This window comes from Suricata suricatta, chromosome 3, assembly GCF_006229205.1.
Source record: "Suricata suricatta isolate VVHF042 chromosome 3, meerkat_22Aug2017_6uvM2_HiC, whole genome shotgun sequence".
In the NCBI taxonomy this organism is placed as follows: Eukaryota; Metazoa; Chordata; class Mammalia; order Carnivora; family Herpestidae; genus Suricata; species Suricata suricatta.
In genome coordinates this window covers 105887341-105905239 of record NC_043702.1, presented here as the reverse complement: position 1 = coordinate 105905239, position 17899 = coordinate 105887341, and the positions used below count along the sequence as shown (strand labels likewise).

Here is a 17899-nt window from a genome sequence, read left to right as displayed (position 1 = left end):
TGGGGGAGGGGCTCCCTGGCGGCGGGGTTGGAGAGCGGGCGGGGCCTGGCGGGCAGCGTGTCCCGGCCGAGGGCGCGGGGGTGGGGGGGGTCGAGAGGCACTGCCGAGGAGGGGGTGGGCGGACGCCCCTGCCCTGGGCCGAGAGGTGAGGCGAGGCGAGGCGAGGCTCCAGCTCCAGCTCGTTTCTGCACTCCCTCCAGGAAACAGTCTCGGGTCTATGTAAAGTTTGGTGGTCTCCGGCGCCGCCTGGCGGCCCCCACCCACTGTCCCGCCGCCCCCTCCCCCGCTCGGCCTCTGGATTCCACCCCCGCGGCTCGGCCCTCGCTGCCCTACCCGTCGCCCCGGCATCTCCCCAACTCCCCCCAGCGCCCGGTACTCTTCTTCCCCACCCCGTTTTTTTTTTCTTACCTTTCACCTTTCTCTTCTGCCTGCTGTGCCCCTCCCAGCCCTCTCCTTTCCCCACTCTTTCTTGTCCTTTTCTTGCCTAACTCTTTTTATCACCCGCACGCTTTCCCCTGTTCCTCTTCTCCCTCTTCTCGTTTTTCCCCAGCTCCACCCTAACTCCTTGCTTCCTTATCCACCCGTAGCCCCCATTTCCATTATCCCTCCACCTTACACTCTTTGGGTTCTAAGCCTCTCTCTCCTTCCCAGGCTGTCGGTTTTGCCCTTCATTCCTTGCCCTCGTCTCTTCCCTGTCCTGATCTGAACTCCTCACTGTGCCACACTCCCTTACCCTTATCCCTCTGGGCCTATCCCCTTTCACTGCCCTCTCCTTAGGTAGCGTGGGTGGGGCTTGGAGTCTCCTGTTTACATCTTTGGGAATAGCTTAATTCTGTACTACGGGGGTGGGGTGGGAGGGTGGAGAGAGTTGTTGAAGAGATTATGAAGAGATTTATGCAAGACTAATAGGAAGGATGGAAGACGCTTAACCACCAATTATCATCTCCACCTGGAATGACAGGATGGCCTGTCCTCAGGACCTTGGCATGCTATCCACTAATTCTTCAACACCATCTTTGCAGAGAATTTGGGAATATGCTTGTATTCTGAAACCAGTGGAGAGCCTTGAAGTGGTGTATCTTGGCCGGAGAGCAAGTTTTGATCTAAATAAGTGGTGGAGGAAGTTTGTGTGTCTCATGTTCAAGTTCAATAAAACCTTTGATCCTCGCTGTCATCCCTTCTTGGTGATGACACTAAGGATGAGGTGATTCAGTGCATGGGACTGCCATTACTGCCTTAGATTTAGATTTTGAAATGTTTTGAAGTAGGGAGAGCCCATTCCCTAGCTGTTGGGTTTTTGGTTTTTGGGGGGGGGGGTTCCCCTAGAAATTGCTCTGGGAGTTGTAATTTTTCACAAGCTTTATCTCAGCTCTAGACTGTCTTGATTTTGTTCATTCACTGCTCCTGCATTTCTGTCTTAGGTACAAGAAGAAGGAATGGAATCAGAAGGAAGAAAATTTGTTTCAGAGACAAAATAGCTCCCCTCCTCTGTTGTAGCTGTGCTCCTGGCAATAGAAACTATCTGCTTTCAGTGAGTATTACCTTGGACATATTTAGAATGTTCAGTATTTGTTGCTGTTATTGGTTTTAACCCTGTGCTAGGACATTAGGATGTCAACTTACTTTTTCACTTGTATTTTTCTGCTTCCCTGAGAGGCTCCTAATGTTGATGGAGTTTCTTCTACTTGTCCTCTTAAAATAACTTAAATGTGTAAAGATGAGTCTGTTTTCCGTAATCTTATTATATTAGAGTGACCTAGATGGTGGTATAGTAGCACACTTGTCCTTTATGTTTTTAGTACATAGGTCTAGCTCCCACCCCTTCCCAAATTACTCATTTTTTAAAAACAACCAAAGATCAACACTCGGAGGTTTATGCAGTTCCTCATCAAGGTCAATTATTGGGTCTCTTCTATACAGTTATAATCTTCAGAGATTTTTGGAACATTTTGCCCTATATCTGCTATGGTGATACTGTTTTCTGGAAAAGTTTTTATTACTGCTGTGTCCCCTTGAGCTTATTAATTGTGATATGCTTACACTTGTAAGATAGCATTTTTCACAGTGCTTCATATCTTATTGAGGCTTATAATCCCCCTGAAGGAGGCAAGGAACATATATTTTCATTTTACAAATGAAAGAACCAAGGCCCAGAAAGATGTGTCATCTTGCATATCTGTAAATTTTAAAAGCAGTTCTAGGGGTAGATCTATATTTTGCAGGGAGACATTTCACACAGCAAGTGTTTGGATATGTGTATGTGTATATGTGGAGGTTTCACAAATACAGAAGTGAATATTTGAAATGATTACTAGAATGTTTGTGGGTTTTTCATCTGACTGTTTCTTGGAATAGTTACATAAGTAGGCCAGAATTACAGTTCAGGTGCCATTTCCCTACTCAGACAACATAATTATTAAATTGAATTTCAGTTCAACTCTCTGTGTCACAAAGGAAACAACAACCCATTCCTTTCTGTATAAAGCTTGATTTAAACAGACATCTGGACACTACATAATAACAACAACAACAAAAAAGCAGACACTCGTTTTTTTCTTTGCCTCTTTCCTATCTCCCAGATCTGCTTTCTTTATTATAAGGTCATGCTTCCCAGTGAGCTGTTTTGAGGCTTGTATTCAAAAGGTAAATCCAGATTTTTCTCCCCAGGCTTTTGTAGCTATATTAACTTGGTTATTGTTCGAAATCTAACTACTTTGACACAGTAGTTCCATTAGGACTTAATATATATCAAGACTTCTACAACTAGTAGCATATTTAGCAAGTTTCATCTCTTTGCAGTGTATGTCTGTAAACTTAATAGAAGACTCTGGTAGAATAGAACTGTGTACAACTCTCAGACAGCCCAGTATTCATACTTTATATTTTCTGGCATCTGGCCGTGAACAGAAGAGTGGATGATTTATTGGAAGCCATTGCTCTCCAAAGAGGAAGAGCATCCAGGTCATTAAAGTAATAATTTCATGTTAATAGTATGAGCTTTTAGACTAAAAGGTAGTTCTTAATAGAATTTTATTATGAGGACATTTATTTTTCTAGAAATTGTAAGATTTCTAAACTATGTTGTTTTTATAACCTACCCTACTTATATTAGATACTAGTACTGTTAATAATAGCAGACACTTTAATAAATAACACTTATGTGCCAAAGAATGCCAGATGCTTTTCATGTCGTACTTATTGAACGGTCACAAATAACCTTCTGTGGTATCAGGAGCTTAAGTCCACAGAGATGTGACCACCTGCCTGATTTTGCATAGCCAGTACATGACAAAATCTGAGTTAGAATCTGAGCCTAGACTGTAATCCCAAAGCCTAGGCTGTGTCCTCAGATGCTAGGAGCTGCTCTGTGAAGATGTCAGTGAACTTATGGAGCTTTGGAAGGGAGGAGGGCCATCCTGTCCACCCAGCCAGATCAGTCAGGGTGTCTTCACATCCTCCCCTCTATACGGGTCTCACACCTTCTTTATAAACATCAGAAGTTTGGGGCGCCTGGGTGGGCTTAGTCAGTTGAGCATCCAACTCTTGATTTTGGCTGCAGTCATGATCCCAGGGTTGTGAGATCGAGCCCCACGTTGGGCTCTGCTGAGTGAGGAGCCTGCTTGAGACACCCAGCCCCCACTCCTCTGCGCTTCTCCCCCCTGCTTGTGCTCTTTCTCTCTTAAAATAAATAAAATGCAAAAATAGAGACATCAGCAGTTTATGAGACATCATTTGTACTAACTCCTGAAATGATAAATTGTTTCTCAGGCAAATAATGTTCCAGTGAGTAGCCCTTAAAGCACCCTATTAAAAAAAAAAATTCTCAAGTACAGTTCAGAAGCTAGGTATGGCCTGTCAAAGGAAAGCCTTGAACCATCTTAAAACTAAATACCACCCAAGGCTAAGTCCAGGACTGACCAGTGACTGCTGTGTTTTAGCATAGAAAACAGCTACAAGCATAAATCAAACCAAGTAGTTAATTTAAGAGCTGTTTGATCTAATTTTTAGAATGAATTGGCCACATTGGCTATCCTTTTAGCTGTGAATTAAACCATTCCTTGGTTTGGGCTGAATAGAGTTGACATTGTTGATAAGAAAAGATTTTGTAATTTAGTTGACTTTAGCTTCTGACACACTTCACAGTTGGCACCTCAAAGTGGAACCAAAGCTCTAAAGATGAGTTTGTGCCATAAACGTCCTTTTTTATAAAAAAGGCAAACTCTGGGTGACTCATTCAGTTGAACATTTGACTCTTGATAACAACTCAGGTCTTGATCTCAGGGTTGTGAGCCCCGTGTTGGGCTCTGCTGGGTGTGAAGCCTGCTTAAAAAGAAAAGATGAACTTCAGTGGAATTACCAGACTTATAGTTAAGACTGTTGGTGTGTATACTATATGCAGGGCACTGTGTTAGGTGCTGTGGAAGAAAACACAAAGGCCGCCGCCTCGGAGAGGAAAGGTGATAATAAGCTCAGTGCTGGCAGGAATGTAAGTGGCACTGTCAGCCTCCCAGCTCCAAGCAGCAGAGCACTGCCCTCCCTCCCACAGAGGGAGGAAGAGCTTCCATCTCGCTTTTATTGTGGAACCTGATGACAGCAGACCCTTTGAGGCTTGCGTGTCAGGGAGAGCATGCTGACTCTTAAGCAAGGAAACCTACTTAAGTGTTATTTGATGCTTGTTAGGTTACGAGGTCTTAAAAGAAGAGGTAAAACCACGATTCTTGTTAACTTCTGCTTTTTGTGGAAGCATGGGTATTGTCTCCATCTGGTGGAAATCCAGTTTTAACTTGTCCATTCTTATTGATTGGTCTAAAATGGACAGGCAGTAGGAAAATGAGATCGCTGCTGCTGGCTTTTAAAGTGGCCCTTCAGGGACGCCTGGGTGGCTAGTTGGTTGAGCATGCAACTCTTAATTTTGGCTCAGGTTATGATCTTATGGTTTCGTGAGTTCTCGCTGACCTCATGGAGCCTGCTTAGGGTCCTCTCTCTCTCTCTCTCTCTCCCTCTCTCTCTCTCTCTCTCTCTCTCTCTCTCTCTCTCTCTCTCTCTCTCTGCCCTCCCCTGCTAACACTGTCCTGTCTCTCTCAAAATAAAATTTTAAAATTAAGTGGCTGGTTCTTCAGTTTAGCTTTGAAAGAGTAACCAGCTGAAGGTATGGAAGGGTCTCTGTGATACGTGTATATAAAGGTGGTTGCTGAGCCCAGGACTCACTGGATTTTGGGGGCATTGTAAGCCACCCAGCCCAAAGCAACTTTTTACACTCAGATTCCAATTATTTCAAATGAGCCAACTTTATAGTATCCATTCAGGAATGTCTGTGCTCAAAGTACCATCGTTGGCAGTTTTCACAAGATGTGGGGAAGGGTAGGAGCAAATGCAAACTCAGTTTTAGGAAGGGTAGAGTGTGTCATTAGGGGTATTTGTTTTTAGCTGGTTAGTCTGTTGTATTGAAATGCTCTTCTGAGATCTCTTAGGCTATTCTCTCCCAAGCCCAGCTGCTGGGAAACAGTGACTCTTTGGTCATTAGAGGACAGTCCTGGGAGCTGAGTCTGAGACTGCTTAGTTGTGGGGAGATGGCCCACTTGGTTGGCGTAGGATTAAAAGAATCTCAAAGAGGGGAGCCTGGGTGACTCATTCGGTTGGGCTTGGGCATTGGGCTGTGGCTTAGGGCATGATATCACAGTTCATGGGTTTGAGCCCCTCAGGCTCTATGCTGACAGCTCAGGGCCTGGAGCCTGCTTTAGGTTCTGTCTCTGTCTCTCTCTGCCCCTCCCTTCCCCGCTCTCTTTCAAAAATAAACATTTTTTTTTTTAAAGTCTTATAAAAAAAGTTTTGATGAAATTGATAAATAGGGTTGATGTTGTAAGTAAGTATTCACTCCAGGCACTTTGGTTTACTTTACATTCTTTACCTGTAATTCACTTATTTTTGCCCTATGCTGACAGATAAGTAAAATATTGGCCCCCTTAAAAACATGTCTGTAATAATTCAGTAGGAGGGGAGATAGAGTAAGTAGGCAGATTATAGATGGTTATTTGGTTCATTACACTATTCTACATTATGTTTGAAATTTTATAGATTTAAATTTATAGAAAAAAAATTTTTAATATATTTTTTAATGTTTTATTTATTTTCGATGCAGAGAGAGCATGAGAGGGGGAGGGGCAGAGAGAGAAGGAGACACAGAACCGGAAGCAGGCTCCAGGCTCTGAACTGGCTGTCAGCACAGAGCCCGACACGGGGCTCGAACCCACGAGCATGAGATCTGACCTGAGCCGAAGTCGGAGGCTTAACCAACTGAGCCATTCAGGCGCCCCTAGAAAAAATTTTTGAAGAAATACCTTCTCATGTATTTTTGATGCAAAAAGTGTAGCTTCGCCTTTGGTCACTAATTGAGAATATCGATTGTTTGTTTAATGGCTTCCAGAGAAATTTTTGGGCCTAAGGATCTGCAAGATTTGGGTTGGTTCTATTGCTTTCAAAATGATTTCAAATGGTAGTTTAGGAGGGTGTGGGGAGTTGCTAAATGTGGTCCCTGAGTGTCTGGTGTGGCCCTGCTACACAGCAGAGCAGTGTGTATGCGTGGCACAGACACAGAATCTTCCCAGGCTTGAGTCCACCCGCCTTGACCTGGTTTGGAAATCCTCTCTGTTGCTCCACTGTGGGATGTTTGGTGTCACCAGTCAGGTAGCAGATAACACCTGCTAAGAACACCTGAGTTGCCACCATAACATGACATTTTGTTCTTTCTTTAGGTGTGCTGTGGAGCAGTTGGAATGAGGAAACATTTCTTTTTTTAACTTTTGTGTTTCATCCCTTCTCTTTGCCGCTTTGAACTTTGGGGCTTTCCGGACACCCTATCAGAGCTCCAGCTGTTGAAAGATAGTCCCGCTGCTTCTTTCAACATGTGTCTTAGCCCCCTGCCCGCAGTTATACACGAGATAGAAAGTCAAGAGGCCAATGACACCTACTGTGGAGTCTGATGACGGAGGACTGATAATTTTCAAGGTCATGACTTGAGATCTTGGCTTTGGGCTTGGGTCGTTTTTTTTTTTTTTCTGCTCCATTTTTATTTTTATTTCATTAAGTTTTGTTTGTTTGTTTATAGTAATTTCTGTGCCCAATGTGGGACTTGAACTCACAGCCCTGAGATCAAAAGTCACATGTTCTTCCAACCGAGCCAACCAGGCGCCTCTCATGTTCCATTTTTGTTGGCAAGATCTTGTGGAGTAGTAGGTTCGTTTTTAGTATGCCCTTGAATGTAATTTGGGTTTTTTTATCATGCCCTTAGGAAATGACTGAATCTAGTGGATATTATTGGCAGGCCTCATTCTTCTTTGTGGCTGGTAGAAGGACCTAGGCCTTGGAGTCTGACAGACAGACTATGGTCCAAATCCTAACTCTGTCACTTAGTGGCATACCGTATGGCTTCAGGCAGGTTATTTTGCTTATTCAGCCTAAGGCTCCTCATCTGTAAAATGATGGTTACTTTGCCTACTTTACTGAGGATTTGAGGTCTTGAGGATTCAATGAAATCCTGTTTAAAATTAAAGAGCGCCTGCTCAGAGTAAGCGCTGCTCTGAGTGCTGAGTGCCTAGCAGTCCTGGCCCTCTGGGAATTTCTGTCCTAATGGGGCAGTTGAACAAGAACCCAAGTGATAAGAGCAGATAAATATATTATCACCTAGTACATGGCAGGCACTTTTTCAAGTACTTTATGCATATTAAGCTCATTTAATTCTCCCTAAAGCCCCACAAGGCAAGTACTATTGTTCCCATACTGAGGAAACTCAGTCATGGAAGGCTGATCATGGAGGAATCCAAATTTGAACCCAGGCCATTTGGCTCTGGAGGCACTATTATTTTAAACAAAATATTCTCTTTTTGGTTTTGTTTTAAAATTTTTTTAATGTTTGTTTATTTTGATGCAGAGGGACCAGGAGAAGGAGAAGGTCATAGAGAGAGGGAAAATCCCAAGCAGGCTCCCTTTTAGGGCAGAGCCTGACATGGGGCTTGAGCTTATGAACCATGAGATCATGACTTGAGCTGAAATCAAGAGTCAGATGCTTAACCAGTGGAGCCACTCAGGTGTCCTTGTTTTTTGTTTTTTGTTGTTTGTTTTTTTGTTTTTAATTAGAGAGCGTGCATGCACGAGTTGGGATAGAGGCAGAGGGAGAAACAGAATCCCAAGCAGACTCCATGCTTAGTGCAGAGCCAGGGCTTGAACCCACAACCCTGGGGAGCCGAAATTGAGAGCTGGATACTCAACTGACTGAGCCCCTCCCTCTTGTAACAGTCTGAACAAGACATCCACATTCAAAAACAAACTTGTCTTTGGGGGTTTTATTATATCAAGTATCTGAGGCTTTCCCAAAAAGAAGCTGTTTTCAAGTCAGACCTTGAAGTGTTCAGGTTATCCTCAGCCACAGACAACTTTCATCACACTAAGAATTGCCCTAAATACAAAAATAAGTATTTTGCTATGGATCAGCGTATATCAAGAATATAAATAATACTGGTGAAATTTTTGTATCTCACTAAGACTAAAATAACAACTTGTTTGTGTAAAAATAAGGGCATTGCAAATGGGTATGTAAATATCTAATTTGATTTAAAAGGTTGTAGAATTTACAACAAAAATACTATATTATATAGAGCGCTGCCCAAAAAGGCATATATCCAAATCACAGGAAGATTAAGTTTGCTTTTCTCAAGGCAGCAGAATTTTACAGACTTTGATATTACCAACATAGAAATAACTAGGATTGGGGCACTTGGGCCACTCAGTTGGTTAAGCGTACTGACTCTTAATTTTGGTTCAAGTCATGATCTCACAGTTTGTGGGATCAAGCACCATGTCAGGCTCTGTGCTGACAATGGAGCCTGCTTTGGGATTCTCTCGCCCTCTCTCTCTCTCTGTCCCTCCTCTGCATACATGATCGCTCCTTTACACTAAGTAAATAAACAAACAAACATGGAAAGAATTAGGATCTGTGTCCCTGATTCTGTTGAATCAGAGAAAGGATCTTGGTGGTGTTACAACTATGCATTTTTACCCCTGGCTGTTTAAGAAAAAAAAATTTAGTAAAAAACAATTCCTTCCTACTATTTACATCATCAGATGGGATGTTCTGATTTCCTCACCTGTCCACTGCCACATGTTGTTAGGCTGAGTGGCTTTGCATGCATCTGCCTTGCCGAAACAGGGTAGAAATGGCTACCTCACAAAAGGTCTCTGAAGCTTGGGTCATTTGTGTGAACAAAGGTTCCTACTAAGTTGTAGCTTTTTTTGAATTGGAGTTTTGAAAGGATAGATGTGTAGAAATTGGAGTGAGTCCAGAGAACCAAAGAAAATGAGCAAGGCATTGGAGAGTGAGAGCAGTAAGGACAGAAAGGTTGGGAGCCTTGTGTTGGAAGGTTTGCTCTTCTCAGAATGGCAGCCTTTCGAATTTGCTAAGGTCTAGGGCCAAAATCACACAGGTAGATTTAGGTTAGTGATGAATAAAATGTTGAAAGGATGTGGTCAGAGATGGAAAAGCATGAAGGTTCTTCTGGGGTTCTTTAAAAATAAGGTGGTCAATGCCTTAAACTTATGAGTAAGGAAAATAACGATTCGGGGTGACGCCCGAATCCTCACTGCTAATGTGAGACGAATTTTTGAGCGGGTAAAGGTCGCCCCTAAGGTGACCTGCCTACTTTGCGGGATGCCTGGGAATCGCGATCTGCCTGTCCCCCCCATTAAAAAAATAAAAAATAAAAATAAAAATAAGGTGGTCTGATTTGGAGGCTCTAAAAAGAATCCAGTGCCGTCTTGCAGTCTTATAATGTCCTCATCCAGCTTCATGATGGCTGCCACCCTATCCTTCTACCCCTGGGAGTCCTGGACAAGAGGGACTGTTTGTTGTCTGCCTCTGTGATGATAAGCATTATGGAAAATGGAAAATTGTTCTTCTTTAAGAAAAAGTTAGGGGTCCCTGGCCTGGAAATCAGGGTCTTCCGGTTGTATTGGTCTGCAATCCTTTGTGAACTGCTGACCTGGATGTGGAGGACAATTTGAGAACTCTTCCCTCTCCATGTAGACCCGTCCTTTTCATTATTTTGTCCTTTTAACTAACCTTTTGAATTAATATTTAACTGTTCTCTTTTTCTTAGGGTTCTGCAGCATTCCAGACCTCTAGCACTGAATCAGGATGGGAAAAAGACGTTGTGTTCCTCCACTTGAGCCCAAGTTGGCAGCAGGCTGTTGTGGGGTCAAGAAGCCCAAGCTATCTGGAAGTGGAACGCACAGTCACGGGAACCAGTCCACAACTGTCCCCGGCTCTAGTTCAGGACCTCTTCAAAACCACCAGCATGTGGATGGCAGCAGTGGTCGGGAAAATGTGTCGGACTTAACTTTGGGACCTGGAAATTCTCCCATTACACGAATGAATCCCGCATCGGGAGCACTGAGCCCTCTCCCCCGGCCCAATGGAACTGCCAACACTACCAAGAATCTGGTGGTGACTGCAGAGATGTGCTGCTACTGCTTTGATGTCCTCTACTGTCACCTCTATGGCTTCCCACAGCCACGACTTCCTAGATTCACCAATGACCCCTAGTGAGTAAATCAGGGACAAGGGATAGGGAGAAAAGCGTGATGACGTCTTTCTTGGGTCGTTCTTTTGAGATCCTGCTACTTATAAAAAGTTTTGGCATCATTTGGGCGGAGGGTAACGGGAATAGGATGAGAAATGTCCAGACAGTAGCTAGAATAGTATCTGGATTCAGGAATGGAAGAGGTGTAGGTTATGCTTAGAGGAGGTGTAAGCTTGTTTTAAGGTGTAAGGTAATATTCTAGAAATCAGGAGGATTTCATTCTTGATTCTTCTGTTGGTTTGTTGGTTCATATTGCATTGGGTAGGAGGCCACACCATCACATACTGTGGACCTGAATGTTGAAGTCCAAGTGAGTGGGAAATGTCTGGGGCCAGGCTGGAGGCCAGGAGCTGTGGTGCTCCTAGTAAGAGTCCCTCACTTTGTTGGTGATCCCACACGGGATGCTGGCACCCCACCAAGAGTGTCAAAATCTGCTTTACTGTTTTCAGTTCAAGACTCTATTATTTGTCCCAAGCTCTCTCAAGGTGTCAATGACTTTAATAAATACCGAGGGGCGCCTGGGTGGCTCAGTGGTTAAGCATTCAACTCTTGATTTCAGCTCAGGTCACGATCTCACTGTTCAAAATAAATAAAAATAAAAGGGGATAGGTATAGTGTGAAGAAATTTCATGCTTGTGTTTTCTTCTTCCTCAGAATTGGAAGCAGGTCTGAGGTGGCTTCAAAAATTTTTTTTCAACGTTTATTTACTTTTGAGAGACAGAGCATGAGCAGGGGAGGGGCAGAGAGAAAGGGAGACCCAGAAACTGAAGCAGGCTCCAGGCTCTAAGCTGTCAGCACAGAGCCCCACGTGGGACTTGAACCCACAAACCCTGAGATCATGACCTGAGCCAAAGTCAGACGGTTGGCTCAACTAACTAAGCCACCCAGACACCCCTCTGAGGTGGCTTTAAAAGCACTGATCCTTTTGGAGCATTCATAGACCTAAGAACCTAAGTTCATTCCTCAACTGTTAGTGCCATATTGGGGCAATACATAGCCCCACTGGGCAGGGTGTGGAGAAGTGAGAACAAAAAGTCCTCGCTCTTGGGAGAATTACTGAGTTGGCGAATCACACACACAAAGCTAAATAACGTGTATGGCACACTGATCAGAAGGAGAAGGGAAGTTATGCCTATGTGATTCTGTCAGAGGAGATCAAGTGTAGAGAAAAATGTGCTAACTTTTTAGGGAAGTATTGTCATGGGATACCATGGTCAGAAGATTCCTCACGGAACATGTGGAGATTCTAAGCCTTGATTCTAACGGGATTATATTTCCCGAGCGGGAGATGAACTTGGATCCGGAAGAGTGGGTGGTGGCTGTAGTGTTGTAGGGTTCGGGCTGTTGTATTCAGGGGCTTATATTTCTATCCTGCAGGCCATGGAATTCTTGTGGGGGTTTTGAGCAGGTTTGGGGACGGTAACTTCAGCTGGTGCTGTTCGGGTGTTTACTGGAAGAAAAAGTAGGGGGCAGAGCTGCTTTATAACAGAGATCAGGTAGACAGCTTTAAAATTTTAAGCTGCTTTTAGAAGTATTTTGCTCAATCTGAGAACTAAGGGCATAGGAAGAGAGGAGACTCTCAGGAAGAAGGGACAGCCCTGGAACTTGTTTATAAAATACCTGTTCCCATCAACTTGATATAGCATAATGATGCAGAACTTTGGCCTAGAAGCAGAAAGTGGCAACTTCTGCTGATAATAAGCTTCCTTAAGGAGACATTGTTTTTCTTTTCCAAACATTTATGAGCAGGACCAGGGGCAGAAATAATTAGAGGAACAGGGACATATGGAGAGGACATATACAGGTCGTGTTTTCATGAAGGATGTAACTGGGAAACACAGACAATTATAAGAACGATTAAGAGGAGAAAGATGTGGAAAATTAGAAGAAATTGAGGCCTGGGCAGAGGAAAAGGAAAGTAGCACAAATGTGTCAGAGCGAAGGGAAGCCATTAACAAGGAACACAGGAAGGGCCACAGAGGGCGCCTCTCAGGCTGTCGGTGCTGCGTCCTCTCTGTCTCCATCCAGGGACTGCACGATTCCCAGAAAGGCAGTCTTTCAGAGAGCCGTGGGTCAGGAAACTGTCTTTATGGGGAATAACCAAAATGAACAGGGCAAAAGCAAAGGTTTTGTTCTGATCCATAATTGATTTGGGGCTGGAGAATGTTTTTTGTTTTGCTTTTTTAGTCCGCTCTTTGTGACATGGAAGACAGGGCGGGACAAGCGGCTTCGTGGCTGCATTGGGACCTTCTCAGCCATGAATCTTCATTCAGGACTCAGGGAATACACGTTAACCAGGTAATGACACCAGACATAAGCTCTGCAAATAAACATGGGCTACATTTGAAAAGAACTGCCTGGCTTTATTTCTTCTAAGTGGCAAAAGTTTGAGTGCTCTCTTTTTGGTAATCAGGAAATGGGGCCTTAACCTGGTAAGTCACTAATCAGTTCAAGTCAGTTAATAGCATCATGTTATTTTTAGCATGTTGGTGCTGATGGGTAATCAGTATTCTCCACATAGCTCAGGATTCATAAGTATTTGGGCATAGAATGTTGGCTCCTAACTCCAGAGCAGCCTCACTTCTGTTTTCTGTCCCCTCCAGTGCACTTAAGGACAGCCGATTCCCCCCTCTGACCCGAGAGGAGCTGCCTAAACTTTTCTGCTCTGTCTCCCTCCTTACTAACTTTGAGGATGCCAGTGATTACCTGGACTGGGAGGTGAGAACAGCCGCATTTGGAACTCTGCGTCTCTCGTTGCATTTGGGTTCGGGTTAGTACATGGTAATGTATCTCCTTCATTGAGAGAGGGTAGAGGAATGCAAAAGCTGAGTGTGGAAGCAATTGGGGGCCATACAGGGCACAGGAAAGGTGCTGTGATCTTAGAAGTACGGCAGAAATGTGAAGTTTTTCTTTCCTTGTTTCTTCCCAGTCCACTCTTTTCCATATCCTTCTCCCACTCCTAATAGAAACTGACAGTGGGGATAAAACATCTCTCTTGGCAAGCCCTTGAGTAAAAGTTGTTGTGAGGAGTCATGAGCCTAAATCAAAACCCTGTGGTATATTTAATGGAATAGATTAAAGATGGAATAATTAAGGTTATTGGATGAGCTATTGAAAGAACGTATTTCCACAACCCTTATACTCGGAGAGGTGGCTGCACGTAGACTCACAGCTTCCCTCAAGCTGAAGTTACTTCGGCTTCGATACCTGAGCAAAGAGTTAATCATGAAAAGTAGGTTCTCCTTTTCTCAGAGCTGGATCAAGCTGGTCAGGGGACAGTGTCAATTAAGTGTGGATGACTGCAGTTCCACTAGAGTAAGTAAATGCCATTTATTTGGTTATTTTTCCTGTAGGTAGGGGTCCATGGGATTCGAATTGAATTCATCAATGAAAAAGGTGTCAAACGTACAGCCACATACTTACCTGAGGTTGCTAAGGAACAAGGTGAGTTGGATAAATGGAATTTCAGTGATGGATACTATTCACAGTATTACCATATAAAGGCAGGAAAGTGGAGTGTTGCTTGTCTTTCAGCCCAACTGCAATTAAGTATTAGTGCCGTTTTTCCCTTTACCATATGTCAAGTCTTATGGAATGAGAAACAAACTCCCAAAAAGATACAGAAGCTGAGGGTTACCTGGGTGGCACAGTTGGTTAGGCATAGACTCTTGATCTTGCCTCAGGTCATGGTTTAACAGTTCGTGAGTTTGAACCATGCACTGGGCTCTGTGCTGATGTAACAATTTTTTTAAAAGATGAACTGAGGAAAAACAAAGGTAAAGACTTCCTTACTCCCAAGTTTCATTCCTTCTCAGTGAAAAATGAGTAGTAATTGTAATTGAGGAGTGATTGTAGCAAAATTATAGTAATCAACTGGACTGTATAATGGAGTTCATTGTAAAGGGAAGTTGCCTGTATCACTGGGTTTTGAACTTTTGGTTGTTAAACAAAGTTATACCTGGAAAAAGGCAAAGCATAATCTTTCCTCTTTCTCTCTCTAAGAACTTAGTAGTTAATAAGTTCTCATAATGGGACAATAAAGGTAGGAAGTAGGTTAGATAAGTTTTCTCTTTAAAAGAATATCTAGGGAATACCTTTCAATGTTGCTTGTGTATTCTGTGATACATAATTCTTTTCTTTTGGGACACCGGTGGCTCAGTTGGTTAAGCACCCGACTCTTGATTTCCGCTCAGGTCACTATCTCATGGATCATAAGATCGAGCCCCATATCCAGCTCTGCACTGATACCAGGAAGCCTGTCTGTCTGCCTGCCACTCTGCCCCTCCACTGCTTACGCACACGTGCACACGCTCTCTCAAAATAAATAAAAATAAACTTTAAAAAATGTATTAAACATAATTACTTTTCTTTCTTTTCTCTCCTCTTTGTTCCTCTCTTCTTTTTTGTCTGTTTTTGAAAGTAATATGTAAAACACACAGGATTTGTTGGGTGTGAACCTGGAATAGAGAAGAATAGCCATTTCAGTGTATTGCTGAACTAGTTATGTGGAGAGTGATTGACTTATTGGTTTCCATCATAGTTGTGTTTAAACTTTTCCAGAAGCGTTGTGGGTGTGGCATAAAAAGGAAGCCTTTTAGCCACTTTGAGGTTGTAAGTCAAACATTTCTGTACACAGACGCACACCATAAATAACTTCCTGATAGTGAGATGTGGTGGTATAGATAAATAATGAAATGACTTATGCCATTTAAAAATTGGTTGGCATTAAAAAAAAAATCGGTTGGCATTAATATAAAACTCAGGGCTAATTTTAAGGGTTTCTCTTTGGTTTCCAATTTTGACATATTTGAGTTTGTTAAAAATGTACAGGAACAACACAACATTAAATGTGTGAAACATTTTCCTGTCCTTCATGAAGAACTAGCCTCCTTCCTACTATCAGTTCTCTGTAATAGAAAACAGGACTTCTAGAAATCCTCCAAGTAAAGGAAGGGCCACCCAAAGGAGTATAGGCTACAGAATTTGAAATCTCTCCTTCCAAAGAACAGCCTTAGTTACCAGCACTAGTCCAGCAGGCCGGTCTTAACATGAGACCATGTTTGTTCCTGTATAAATAAACTGGGATCACATCTGACAGGAAAGACACGGGAGCAGGGGTCCTGGGGACAGCCATTGTGGTGTATGTTGGGTTATCATCTCACGTCTCAAGAGAGTCTACTCAGACTGTCAGCAAGGCAGATCGGGCCCTAGGGATGTGGGGCCAGTGTCCAGGGCTCCCTTTGACCCTAATAGACTTGGCGGCTTCTCTCCTCTTGCCATGTTAGAACATGCCCTACTCTTGTGTCATCAAGCACTGACCTCGTTGTGCCTCTCTTCTCAGACTGGGATCAGATCCAGACAATAGACTCCTTGCTCAGGAAAGGTGGCTTTAAGGCTCCAATTACCAGTGAATTCAGAAAAACGATCAAACTCACCAGGTAACCCACTGTCTCATTTTCCTTGTCATTTTAATTTAGTTGGGTTTGGATGGAGGATACTTGTGATGGAAGGGGTTAGAAAAACTTTTCTCTGCTAATGTCCCTAAACTAAAGAAGTATGGGTCAGGGTTAGGCTGGGAGGAAGCAGTGGCAGCAGAAGCAAAGACTCCCCAGTGTCCTGGGTATCTCTGCAGCTGAGCTGACAGCAGAGCCGGAGCGGAGTTTAGGCTGCCATCAGGTGCTGGGTTTCTTTGACAGACCCACTGGTGGGGAGGCTAAGAGGGCACACGGAGGTCAGGAACAAAGGCTCTCCACACAGAGTCCAGGTTCAGTCGAAGTCACATGCAGCCAGCTGGCCGGGGACACAGGTGATGTGTTAATAGGATAGTCAGTGCTTTTCACAGAGGGTACAAGGAGCCACTCCAGCTGCTGGGGGAAGTTGCCTTCTGTAGTGGAGTGCACATGGACTTGGAGTCTGAATCCCAGCTCACCACTGTCCAACCATGACCTGGGCCGGTTACTTACTCTGGCTCTCTGAGGGGGGAGGGGGACTTTGCTGTACGCAAGAAATGAATTAGAATGCCTTGGGGTTGCATTAGAGTGTGGTAAGGCCATGTATAAAGCATTTCTAGCACAGAGCCAGGCAGTAATTACAGGTGGTCAGTAGATGTCGGTTCTCTTGCCATCCCTACTGAAATCGGAAATTCTGAGAGGCTTAGCTTCTGTGGGCTTCTGTGGGCCCCTCATCTGTAAAATACTGAATAATCATATACTAACCTCACAGGTCTATTTGGAAGATAACCCAGTGTTTTTGAAATGCTCTGGAGTCCAAAAAAAAGAAAAACTTCAAATACAAAGCATTATTATTATTATTATTATTATAATTTATTTGAACAGCCATTTCCCTGTCAAAATTCAGGAATAATCACCTTGCAGTGGAGGAGTGATTACAGTGGGAAAGAGATGGCTCTGGGTAAGGATTGTCACACCCAGCTCCTGTGGTCTGTAGTAGGCTCCATAGGTTTGTAACACCCCATGCTTCGCATCCTGACTCATGGCTCTTTCCAGAGCAAAGCCAAAGTGCTATGAACTCTGTTCTGATGACCCTGTGATATGATATGGCATATTCATCGGGAATTGAGACCTGTCCTATATAGCCCCAGGATCCTTTAACCTGCTGCATCAGAATTTGACTCAGAATTAGGTATCTGTGCCCCTTTTAGTTATCAGTAACTTGTTTGTTGCTTTTCTGCAAATTGAGGTTGCATTTCTGTCAAACTTCTCACATTTTATGCAGTAGATACGCAGTTTGCACTGGGCATTGATATAGCCATCTTCCAGTCTGCCACCCGTGTGATTTGACCTTTGACATTCTTCATCCAGACCCCAGTAGCAGATTGCTTAAGAGCAGCCTGATGATAAGCATACGTAGTGTTTAAAGGTGGGATGTGCAGAAAATACATTCTCAGGGGTGAATTGTGATTGTGCTTTTTCATCTTGTTCATTTGTAATAACGACATTGTTTTCTTGTGCTGTCTTTCATTTTCTGTAAGTAAGATTGCTCTTGGTCTTCCATTTTATTCCTTCAAAATGTGGAGTAAGCTTTTGGTTTTCTCTGCTGAGTGACTTTACAAAGTGAAGGGTTTCAGATTCCTAATACCCTTTCCTGTTTCCTTATACAGGTACCGAAGTGAGAAGGTGACAATCAGTTATGCAGAATATATTGCTTCTCGACAGCACTGTTTCCAGAATGGCACTCTTCATGCCCCGCCCCTCTACAATCATTACTCCTGACACAAGGCTGCATGACCAGTCCCACCCCCCTGTGGC

At 43.6% G+C, this 17899-nt stretch overlaps 1 protein-coding gene and 1 non-coding gene across 2 annotated transcripts in view; both read left to right on the top strand.

The window, feature by feature from the left end:
• The window catches only part of AMMECR1L (AMMECR1 like), an 18360-nt gene extending 467 nt beyond the window's left edge, over positions 1 to 17893 (top strand). Inside the window, exons 2-8 of the mRNA XM_029934786.1 lie at positions 1422 to 1531; positions 10149 to 10593; positions 12819 to 12929; positions 13235 to 13349; positions 13985 to 14075; positions 15973 to 16069; positions 17752 to 17893. Of these exons, the coding sequence (XP_029790646.1) occupies positions 10187 to 10593; positions 12819 to 12929; positions 13235 to 13349; positions 13985 to 14075; positions 15973 to 16069; positions 17752 to 17863 (933 nt within the window). The 5' untranslated portion in view covers positions 1422 to 1531; positions 10149 to 10186 and the 3' untranslated portion in view covers positions 17864 to 17893. The remainder of the gene's footprint in view (positions 1 to 1421; positions 1532 to 10148; positions 10594 to 12818; positions 12930 to 13234; positions 13350 to 13984; positions 14076 to 15972; positions 16070 to 17751) is intronic.
• LOC115288722 lies at positions 9576 to 9725 on the top strand. Its single transcript, XR_003907139.1, has one exon. It is a non-coding gene; the product is annotated as a U12 minor spliceosomal RNA (small nuclear RNA).
• Positions 17894 to 17899: the final 6 nt, after the last annotated feature.